Source organism: Lontra canadensis, unplaced genomic scaffold, assembly GCF_010015895.1.
Source record: "Lontra canadensis isolate GAN:19392208 unplaced genomic scaffold, GSC_riverotter_1.0 scaffold132, whole genome shotgun sequence".
In the NCBI taxonomy this organism is placed as follows: domain Eukaryota; kingdom Metazoa; phylum Chordata; class Mammalia; order Carnivora; family Mustelidae; genus Lontra; species Lontra canadensis.
In genome coordinates, this window is record NW_022631126.1 from 1093379 (window position 1) to 1104399 (window position 11021).

Here is an 11021-nt window from a genome sequence, read left to right on the forward strand (position 1 = left end):
TCTTTTCTTTTCTTTTCTTTTCTTTTCTTTTCTTTTCTTTTCTTTTCTTTGTTTATCCATTTAACAAATACATTCTAAGCATCTGCTGTGTACCAGGCACTATTCTGTGTGCCGAGATACAGCGTGGAAAACATAATGAACTGTTGTGGAGCTTACGTTCGAGAAGGGTGGGGTAAAACAAGTGATAAGCCAGCACATGAGTAAGACAGACAAGTGGGGCGCCTGGGTGGATCAGTCCGTTAAATGTCTGCCTTTGGCTCAGGTCATGATCCCAGGCTCCTGGGATCAAGCCCCATGTAGGGCTCCCTGCTCAGTGGGGAGCCTGCTTCTCCCTCTCCCCGCTGCTCCTGGTCTCTCTTTCTCAAATAAATAAATAAAATACAAAAAAGTAAGACAGAAAAGTGATAAGCCAGTACAGGAGACAAGTTATTATAACTGTAAATAATGAGTACTACAAAGGTACTAAAACAGAAGATGTCCTCAAAGCATCTGTTGCAGACAGGTACTTAGGCTGGGTCTTGGTGTGGAACTGAGCTAAGACCCAGATGATGAGAAGGACCCAAGGGGAAACAGGTCAGGTGGCAGGTTGTGGGAGGGGGGCAGTGCAGGGTTTCAGAGGCTGGGAGTTAGGGTAGGGGGGCTGGGGGATGTTTCCAAACAGAGGAAGTAGCAGGTGCCCTGCTCTGAGGTAGGGACGAGTTTGGGTGAGGTGCAGAAAGGACCCTGGTGGCTGCACTGAGGAACCGAGTGGAGAAGAATCACAGATGAGCTCAGAGGGGAAAGGCAGCGGGTCATAGAACTCTAGCTTGCCATGGTGCCAAATCTAGATTTGATTCTAAACATATTGGAAAACCACTGGGTTGTGTTTGTTTTTGCCTTGTGGTAAAATACAGCAAAATTTGCCATTTTAAATATATATGGTTTTTTTTTTAAAGATTTTATTTATTTGACAGAGATCACAAGCAGGCAGAGAGGGAAGGGGGAAAGCAGGCTCACCGCCGAGCAGAGAGCCCGATGCAGGGCTCGATCCCAGGACCCTGAGACCATGAACTGAGCCGAAGGCAGAGGCTTTAACCCACTGAGCCACCCAGGTGCCCCTAAATATATATATATATATATATATATATATATATATATATATATATTTTTTTTTTTTTTAGATTTTATTTATTTATCTGACAGACAAAGATCACAGGTAGGCAGAGAGGCAGGCAGAGAGAGAGGAGGAAGCAGGCTCCCCGCCGAGCAGAGAGCCCGATGCGGGGCTCGATCCCAGGACCCCGGGATCATGACCTGAGTTGACGGCAGAGGCTTTAACCCACTGAGCCACCCAGGCGCCCCAATATTTTTTTAAAAGATTTTCTTTATTTGACAGAGAGACAGATAGTGAGAGGAAATACAAGCAGAGAGAGTGGGAGAGGGAGAAGCAGCCTTCTCACCGAGGACGGAGCCTGATGTGGGGCTTGATCCCAGGACCCTGGGATCATGACCCGAGCTGAAGGCAAGATGCTCAATGACTTAGCCACCCAGGAGCCCCTCAAATATTTCTAAGTATAGAGTTTAGTGGCATTAAGTACAATACGTGTGTGCACCCATCACCACCAGCCCTCTCTAGAACTTTTCCATCTTCCCCAGCTGAAACCTGTACACGTTAAACACTATGTCCCCACTCTCCCCCCACCCCGACACCACCATTCCATTTTCTCTCCCTCTGAGTCTGACTATTCTAGGGACCTCATAGGTAATGTGATTTGCAAACCCACTCTGGCTACTCTGAGAATGGAGTGCAGTGGGGCAAGCAGAATGGAGATGGAGAGTCGCAGAAGGTCGGAGGGAAACACTGGGAGTGAAAGGGACAGGACCTGTCTGTGGGCTGGACGTGGGGGCTGAGAGCATCAGATAAGCCAGGAATGATGATAAGATTTTTGGCTGAGTGAGGAGGAGGATGAAGGGGCCCGTTCCTGGGGTGACCCGGGGTTGGGAGGTGATGACAGGGAGGACCACAGCATTTTGGAACATGAAGGGAGCTTTGGGGAGCTGCTGGGTTCAAAGGTTGAAGCAGGGTTTAGGAAGCTGTGGGTGGAATAGGTTTCTTTGCTGAGGAGACTCTCGGGGGGACATGGGGAAGAATGCTTGGTTCTTTCCACAGACTTTCATGTAAATACTGTTGCACAGAATACGCTCTGAGAAAGGCTGAGGCCCAGAGAGGGGAAGGACCTTACTTAAGGTCACACAGTAGAAGTCCCCAGATTCTCAGGGGATGCTCTTGCTCTTTTCACTAAGCCAGGCTGCGGTGTTGACGGATGGGAAAGGCAAAAGGCAGGAGGCCCAGAGACCAGCCAGGCAACCCAGGGGTCACAGCAAGGGTCTGAGTGAGAGGAGACCAGTGGTGAGAGCAACAACAGGGTACCTTTTGTGAAGCCTGTCATCACCCTCCCCCCGGGGCAATTTCACATACCTCCTAAACACCTGAACGACATTTTTTTTTCCCATGACACGACCCTTAAATACAACGCTTTTACTTACTTTCAATACTTACCATAGCCCACCATTTAAGTTTTTTTTTTCTCTTTACATTTACATAACAGCATGGAATTGCAGAGGCGACCAGAAGCCGCTCTTCTGACCTCCCAGGTTGCTGTTCCACACACTACTTCACATTTCAACTGCATCTTGGTAACCTGGCTTCAATCCTACCTCACTCTGTGGTTGCTGACACTGTACCTTGAATTATTCGAAGCATTACAGCGTGGGGTTCTGGAGTTAGACTGTCTGGGTTTGAATCCTGGCTTCCTGACTTACTAGCTGGGTGGCCTGGGGCAAGGTCATCCCTCTGTGCTCCAGTTTCCTGACCCAGAAGGGCAGTTATCACTGAGGGATGGTGAGAGTTCAATGAGTTAACAGGCGCGAGCACTTTGAACAGCCTGGCATATACTAAGTGATCAAGTGAGGTAAACTAACATGATTGATGTCTTAGTCCTAGCACAGAACCAAATGCAGCCTTGCATAGTCGGCCAATGTTAGAGGAGCTTGGACTTGGGAAGTCTGGGGGCTCCTTCACAGAGTGTTGAAACAAATGAGCCGGGTGATTCAGTAACTCCTTTACTTTCTACACAATCATCACTTAAACGGAGAATGGAGTTCAGTAGGGGTCAGTACATTCAAAGTCTTCAGTTGCTTTCCTGGAACAGGCCTGGAGGAGGCAGCGCGAGATGGTGGAAAAGGCTCAAATTGAGTCTGAAGCCGCTCAGGCACTAATGGTCTGCCCGACCTTGGTAACCACCAGGCTTCAGTTTCCTCTTCTGTCAAGTAGCTGAACTCCAAGGCATTCAGAAGCCTTCCGCCCAGTGTCCTCGGTTAAAGCACTAGCAAATGTATGGAAATAGATAGGCTATATCTGGAGGGATGTTCAAGAAAGTGATAATAGAAGAAAAGGGTGGGGAGAGACGTCACAGAATATTACGATGTAACTTGTAAATGAAAAAAAAGTTGAGAAATGAACTAGCTTGGCAAAATAAATTTTCTTTTAAGACCAGGTCACTGAATGGGCTTTCTGAAGGAGCCTGGGAGAGAATCACCAGGCCGAGGGCCCCCTGAATCCTGGCCCCTTTCCCCGTCTTTCGGAACCCTAGCCGCCGGCTGCCGTCACAGTCCGGAGCCTCCTCCCCTCTCCCTCGGAGGACCCGAGCACGGGCGCCGAAGCGGCCGCGGCCATCTTAACTGTGGGCAAGTGGCGCTCCCAAGGCGGCTAGCGGAACAGAAAAGACAGCTCGAGAGCGTAATTAACCAGGTCATCAATACCAGGCCCACAGTGACTCTGCTAAATGCTTCTCTAAAATTGAAAAAGTACTGGAATGCCACCATCTTTTCTGAGGGCGCCTTCATTTTGTCTGTCGTGGAACCACCGAGTTTGCAGAACCGACCTTTTCTAGCTGTCCTAGAGCGGCCACATCCGAGGTTACTTCCGGTCGCCTAGCTCGCTGGAGGCCGGATCCTGGGCGTCCCCTGCCCGGTGCGGGGCAGCTGTTGGGGAGGGGCGTTTGGGTCCCTGGCCTTATTCCCGGCTCCGTGCTGAGGTGCCCGCCGGAAGGAGGAGGGGGAGAATACCCAGGGCCGTGAACTTCGTGGAGGTAGCCGCAGATTTCTTTCCCGAGGAATGGGCGTGTCTCCGGCCCGCGCTGAGGCCTACGTGCCTAGACGTGATGCGGGAGATCGATAGCCACCTGGGTGCGCTCGGTGAGGTCCGGCCATCCCGGGTGTCTGAAAAGGGAGAGGGTCGGATGGGATGCGGAGTTCTGAGTGCCGGACTCGGCCTCACTCCTCCTCTCGGATGACTTCGTTTCCCGTGACCCCCGCCAGATCGGCCCAGCTGAAATTTGCAACGGAGCGACTTTGGCAGGCTCTTCCGTGGTTCCCCAGGACTTCTGCAAAAAGTTCAGAACCTGTGTAACACAGCGTGAAACCCCATGCATGGCTTGCTAACCTCCAGTTCAAACCCAGTCTCTCCCTACAGCCTAATGATTCCATTGGCTCTAGCTACAAGGAATCTTAGGGGGTTTTTGGACACATATCTGGCTTAAGGAGCATAATCTAACATCTTTCAGTACCCTTTTCAAATGCGGTCTCTAAGTGGGGGTATAGCTCAGGGGAAGAGCATTTGATTGCAAATGCGGTCTCTAAGAAATTCCTCTTGGAGCCCTTCTGCCCCAAGCAGGAAGTCTCAACTGCAGCTCTTTGTCTGGCTCTGTAACTGCCTGAAGGTCTCTTACCTTTGTCCCCATAGCTCTCCCCCAGGCGGCATCTCTCTCCGTTAGTGTAAATTTAGAGGTTAGTATAAACTTAGAACAGGAATATTATCTTGGTTCACCAATGCCTCCCAGCACCGAGATTGTCTGGAACAATGCCTGCCAAACAAACGATGCCCAATATGTTTTCATTAGATGAATGAATTGTTTCTTGAGTGATTAGGGTTCTTCTCCAGGATTCCCAGACCCCAAACCAGCCCTCATCTCCTGGGCAGAGCAGATGGCCCAACTGTGGATGCTCAGGATCCCCAGGTGGATGCCTGAGAGAAAGAAAGATGAGAACTAGGGGTTATGCTCCAGGTCCAGCTGGAAGGGGAGATGTTTATTGAACAAGAAATACCATCTAGGGGTGCCTGGGTGGCTCAGCTACTTAAGTGTCTCCTTTTGGTTTGGGTCATGATCTCCAGGTCCTGGGATTGAGCCCCGCATTGGGCTCCCTGCTCGGGGGGGGGGGGGGGGGGGAGTCTGGTTCTCCCTCTCCATCTGCTTCTCGCCTCACCCTCCACTCATGCTCTCTGTCTCTCTCTCTCTCACACATAAACAAATAAAATCTTAAGAAAAAAAGAGAGAGGGGCACCTGGGTAGTTCAGTGGGTTAAAACCTCTGCCTTCAGCTCATTCATGATCTCAGGGTCCTGGGATCAAGCCCTGCATCTCTCTGATCAGCAGGGAGCCCGCTTCGCTTCCTCTCTCTCTGCTTGCATCTCTGCCTACTTGTGATCTCTGTCTGTCAAATAAATAAATAAAATCTTTTAAAAAAGAGAGAGAGAGAAAAGAACAAAAGAAAGATCATCTATATGTTCCTTACTATGTTCTGCTGGCTTGAATTTATGATACCCACTGGAGACTAGAATCTTGACCTTCTCTTTTTCACTAATTGACTGAGGCATCCAGGATTCCCAAGGTCAGGTCACACTGCACAAATTATCCAATCTCTAGGTCAGCGGCAGTGTATGAATTAAAGTTTAGGTTGGAAGCAGTTCACCTTTCTGTCTAAGTGCCTGTGCCTTGTAACAGCTGTTCCTCTGGTTGAGGGTATCTCTTTGGGTTGGTCCTGAAGTGGGAATGTCCCTGACTTGCTGTGACCCCCTCAATTGGTCAACACAATCTAGGTGGGTGCTTCCAGGGGCTAAGCACCCATCTGCACTTGTGAAAGTTGATTCTGTCACCTGAACATTTAGTAGAGTTTGACTGAACTGGACAAAAATTAAAATTTGAATTTGCTGTGTTTCAAAGGGCCACTCAGAAAAAATGATGTATTTGGAAGAAACCAGCAGAAGGAGTCTACTGGGGAGTTGTCATGAGCCTCCAGGGACACTAGCTTGGTGTCTGAGCCTGGGGTCAAAGCATCCCAGGTAGACAGGCCTTTCCCAAGCCCCAACTCTAGACCCAGCCTCAGTGACTTGTACTCACACAGCACCTGCCCGAGAGAAGGCACACTTTGCCATGACCTTTCATCTGACTCAGTGCATTCTGGAGACAAGCCTTTGTCCGTGCCTAGTGTGGCACCTGTTTCTGCCACAGCTAGTACCTCTCATGCTACCTGCTGACTCACACAGGCAAGCTATCTTATTCCTGTCCACAGTGTGGAAGGTGCTTCAGGCAGAGGACCACCAGTAGACCCCAGTGCCAGCCTGGTGCCGAGGACCTCAAGGGCTGACACACGGGTGTGAACTCTGCCCTGGGCTCTTCCTCAGGAGTGTCCGGACCCATCTGTGAGTTTCCAGCACCACCCAGACCTCTTCCAGGCCTGTGTTTGAGAAGCATCACCGTGAAGGGTGGGCACTGACATGATAAAATGCCATTACTCTTACTGGAATTTTGTGTTTTTGTTTTGTTTTGTTTTGTTTTGTTTTTCTCCTTGTGTCCTTCAGGGACCTGAGGCTAGGGGTAACTAGGGCTCAGTCAAATCCCTGGGCAAATCTGCATCCTTACCTTTTCCCAGGCTTTTTGTCTTTTCCTTTTCCCCCTTCTGCTTTGATCACCTCTACTTGCCCAGCTCCTCTAGTGTGGGGAGAAGCATCCACCAGATACAACGCGTTAGGCAGAAGCCTCCACCAGATACAACGCGTTAGGCAGAAGCCTCCACCAGATACAACGCGTTAGGCAGAAGCCTCCACCAGATACAACGCATTAGGCAGAAGCCTCAGGAAGACCTCTGGAAGAAGGCAAGCAGAGAGAAGCTCCAGACTAGACCCCAGACCTGGTGAGGGGAGGTGCATTTCCAAGAGGTATGTGAAATGCAGTGATTTAGGCAGCCAAAGGAAAATTATCAAGTATTTATGGGGCGCCTGGGTGGCTCAGTGGGTTAAGTCTCTGCCTTCCGCTCAGGTTATGATCTCAGAGTCCTGGGATGGAGCCCAATGGGCTCCCTGCTCAGCAGGGAGTCTGCTTCCTCCCTCCCTCTGCCTGCTTCTCTGTCTACTTGTGATCTCTGTCAAATAAAGAAAAAACATTTTAAGAAAAAAGGTAGAGTATTTATGAAGGCATGTGGGGACACAGAGAACGCCATCCAAAAATGTGTGGAGTGAGAGAGGGAGGCTGGAGGTAGAAAGGATAGGGAGCGTTGATGCCATTTGTTCATAAGGTCCCCAGGAGGAGCAGGCAGGGAGAAGAAAGAGATGATGAGTTCAGCTGGAGCCCTGCCTAGTGCGAGGTGCTAGTGGGAATTCGTGCGGGGTGGTGGCTCTGTGATCAGAGCTTAGGAGCGAGGCTTGAGCTAGAAGTAAACAAATATTTGAGAGGCCTCCTGCAGGGCAAGTAGGGAGAAAGTAAGCCTGCAGAAAGTGGGTCTTTCTTTTTACAGACCTTACCCAACCCCTCCCAGCCGCCCCCACGATCTCCTGAAATAGAAGCTCCCAGAATTTCAGGCTCCAAGAAGCTTCCAGTAGAGAAGGTTCTCTTTTACCCACTCCGTTTTTCTCCTCTCAACATTGGGAAAAGTGTGCTGTCGCCCAAGGACAGGCCCAAAGCCGGAAACCCACTTAGGAACCTCCCGGCGACAAGTCGCGTGAAATTCACAAGGGCAGAGCGGGCGGAGTCCTCCCGCACCTCCCGCCGCGCTCGTCCCGCCTCCAAACCCCGGCGGGGCTGAGGCTGCACCTCCCAGCGCGGCGGTTGGTGCGGGCCCCTCGCGGGGCAAGGGTGGCCCAAGGCCGCCCTCTCCCGCACTGGTAGCCGTCGCGGCCATTTTGGCTGAGGGCTCGAGGACAAAGGCACCTGGAGACCCCGGGGGAGGCGTCATCGGGACACGGTTGCGTAGGAGCAACGTTCGCGCGGCGCGTTTCCGCCATTACTGTCCGATGCTCTGTGTCCCTTCCGCCAGCGGCTCTCAGTGTTTAGCCACCCTGGTGGGCCCTCCAGGGGCCGGCTGCTGCGGCTTCCGCCCGGCTGGCTCCACAGACTCCGGCCCGGCCCTTGCCATGTCGCCGCTGCGGACCCCGCTCCCCGCGCGGGAACCGGTCGGCGCCGCGCGCGAGCGGAGAAGGCCGGGCGCCGTGAGCTTCGCGGACGTGGCCGTGTACTTCTCCCCGGAGGAGTGGGGCTGTCTGCGGCCCGCGCAGAGGGCCCTGTACCGGGACGTGATGCGGGAGACCTACCGCCACCTGGGCGCGCTCGGTGAGGCCCCGCCTGCTCGCCCCGGCCACATCCCCGCCCACCCCGCCTACCCTCCCGGGCGGGCGCCGACAGTGGGAGGCCCGAGAGCCCGGGATCCGGGAGCGCGGGGGGTGTCCTCCCGGCAGCGTGGGGTTTGCGTTCTCCTCCTCCAGGGTTCCGTGGCACCAAGCCAGCTCTCATCTCCTGGGTGGAGGAAGAGGCCGACCTGTGGGGCCCGGCTGCCCGAGATCCGGAGGTGGGAGAGTGTCTGCCAGAAGCAGACGCAGGTGAAGTATTGGGGACTGCGTCTCCTGGGACCTCCTCTGGGCCAGAGCCATCCAGCTGCCCTCAGCCAACACCCTCCCTGCTCCTCATTTTCTTCCCTGAATTGCTTTCCCCGCTGAGGTTTCCATGGCGGCCCCTGCCTCGCTGCAGTGTTCAGCCCAGAAGGGGGCTGGGAGTGTGGCCCCGGCTTCTGCTAGCTCGCAGGACCCAGCTACCTGCCTCTCCAGCGAATCTGTGCCCCTCTCTTCTTGTCGGCCACCTTCCTGCCTCTCCTCCACTGTTCCTGCTGCCCGGAGTGTCCTGAGACCTCCACTCATCCTCCGTGATCCAGCGAAAATGTCCCCTCTGCTCCCATTTCCCCAGCTCTGAGGCAGAATGTATGGTGCCCCTTCCTTCCTTCCTTCCACCCTCCTTCCTTCCTTCCTTCCTTCCGTCTCCGGGTCTTTTCTGTCCTCTGCAGCCCAGGAAAAGGTGTCACTCCGAGCTTCCCTCCCTGTCCCCAGCTGAGTCCCAGAGGCTGCAGTGGGTCCAGAAGGTGGCTGTGTCTAGAAGGCTTTTCTGTCACCATTTGAGGTTTGGCCTTAAGGACCAGGATAAGCCAGGGTCTGAGCTCTCCCCTTACCTCCCAGCAGATTCCAGAAACAAGGAAGAGAAAAGACAAGGAGAAGGGACTGAGGCCCTGGAGAAGAGCCTTTCTGTGGAAGCTGGGCCTCCTGGACTGAAGGCTCTAATGCAAAGTTCTTCTGCTGGGCTCCCTTATAGCTTGGAGCAGCCGTCCAAGGCACCTCGCCGGGGTCGCCCCCGACTCTGTGCCCACCCCCCTGTCCCAAGAGCCGACCAGCGTCATGGCTGTTACATGTGTGGGAAGAGTTTTGCCTGGCGCTCTACGCTGGTGGAGCACCAGTACACGCACACGGGTGAGAAGCCCTTCCGCTGCCCGGACTGTGGCAAGGGCTTCAGCCAGGCCTCCTCTCTGAGCAAGCACCGGGCCATCCACCGCGGGGAGCGGCCCCACCGCTGCCCGGACTGTGGCCGGGCCTTCACCCAGCGCTCTGCCCTCACCACTCACCTAAGGGTCCACACGGGCGAGAAGCCTTACTGCTGTGCCGACTGCGGCCGCTGCTTTAGCCAGAGCTCTGCCCTCTACCAGCACCAGCGGGTCCACAGTGGCGAGACTCCCTTCCCCTGCCTGGACTGTGGCCGCGCCTTTGCGCATGCGTCAGACCTTCGGCGCCACATTCGCACGCACACAGGCGAGAAGCCCTACCCGTGCCCAGACTGTGGGCGCTGTTTCCGGCAGAGCTCCGAAATGGCAGCCCATCGGCGAACCCACAGTGGTGAACGCCCCTACCCCTGTCCCCAGTGCGGCAGGTGCTTCGGCCAGAAGTCAGCCATGGCCAAGCACCAGTGGGTCCACAGGCCCGGCGCCGGGGGGCACAGGGGCCGTGGTGCCAGTGTGTTGCCTGTGCCTCTGGCCTCCAGCCAAGAGGACCTGGACCCACCTGTGGGCTTCCAGCACTACCCAGAAATATTCCAGGAGTGTGGGTGATGGTCTCAAAGATGTCCAGGCAAAGGATGACGATCTAGACATTGCCTGAGGCCCAGGTTGGGCTCAGGGGCCTGAACCTTCTGAGGCAGCTCTAAGGAGGTCCCAGAATTCCAGGCAAAAGGTGGACCTGGGGAATGAGGACCCTTTTCTCTTAGGCCTTCACAAGTTTGATCAGCTGCCACCTTGCTCCCTGTGGTCCCAGACCCCACACACCCCTCTGTTCCGTGAGGGCTGAGCTAAGCACATGCACAAGACCTCCGCTGTGCAGGAGAAAAAGCTGGTTTTCCACCTAGACACGTGAAGAGGATTGAGGCAGAAGGGAAATTTGCTGTATCCATTGTCTTACTGCCGGAGTTAAAAACTGATGGCCATGAATCTGGCTTGTAGCAACCTTTCACAAATTCTTTTTGGTCCAACCAACATTTAAAAATGTTACAGATCATAGTTAAGACTTAAAAGGATATTTCACACAAAAATTCAGGTTTCTGGCCTCTTTGGAAAAAGCCAAGGATTTGACAACCGGACCCGAGCTCCCACAAAAGCACAGTTGGCAGGAGGTACAGGGCAGCTGCTTGGCCTTGCCCACTAGCCCTTCCCGGCTTCAGCCGGTGTCAGCTGGCCCTCGTCCCCGCTTGTCCTTATCCCTGGTACAGCAGGCCCTCTCCGCTGGCCATTTTCCCCTTGTTTTCCTGACCCGTTGGGCTCCTGTAGCCATTTGAGTTTGCAAACTGGTGGATAGCATTCATGTTCCCCTGACCCAGGGATTCTGGGCGACGGTGCCTGTGT

General features: G+C 53.8%; 1 protein-coding gene across 2 annotated transcripts; it reads left to right on the plus strand.

Moving 5' to 3' along the window:
* Positions 1 to 8211: 8211 nt before the first annotated feature.
* LOC116858023 (zinc finger protein 764-like) lies at positions 8212 to 11021 on the plus strand. Of its 2 annotated transcripts, none has more exons than XM_032842553.1 (3): positions 8212 to 8422; positions 8575 to 8688; positions 9316 to 11021. In XM_032842553.1, the coding sequence occupies exons 1-3, from the start codon at positions 8227 to 8229 to the stop codon at positions 10233 to 10235; spliced, it is 1230 nt and encodes a 409-aa protein (XP_032698444.1). In that variant the 5' UTR covers positions 8212 to 8226; the 3' UTR covers positions 10236 to 11021. The 2 variants fall into 2 exon arrangements, with proteins under 2 accessions (XP_032698444.1, XP_032698445.1); XM_032842554.1 differs by having other exon boundaries at positions 9319 to 11021.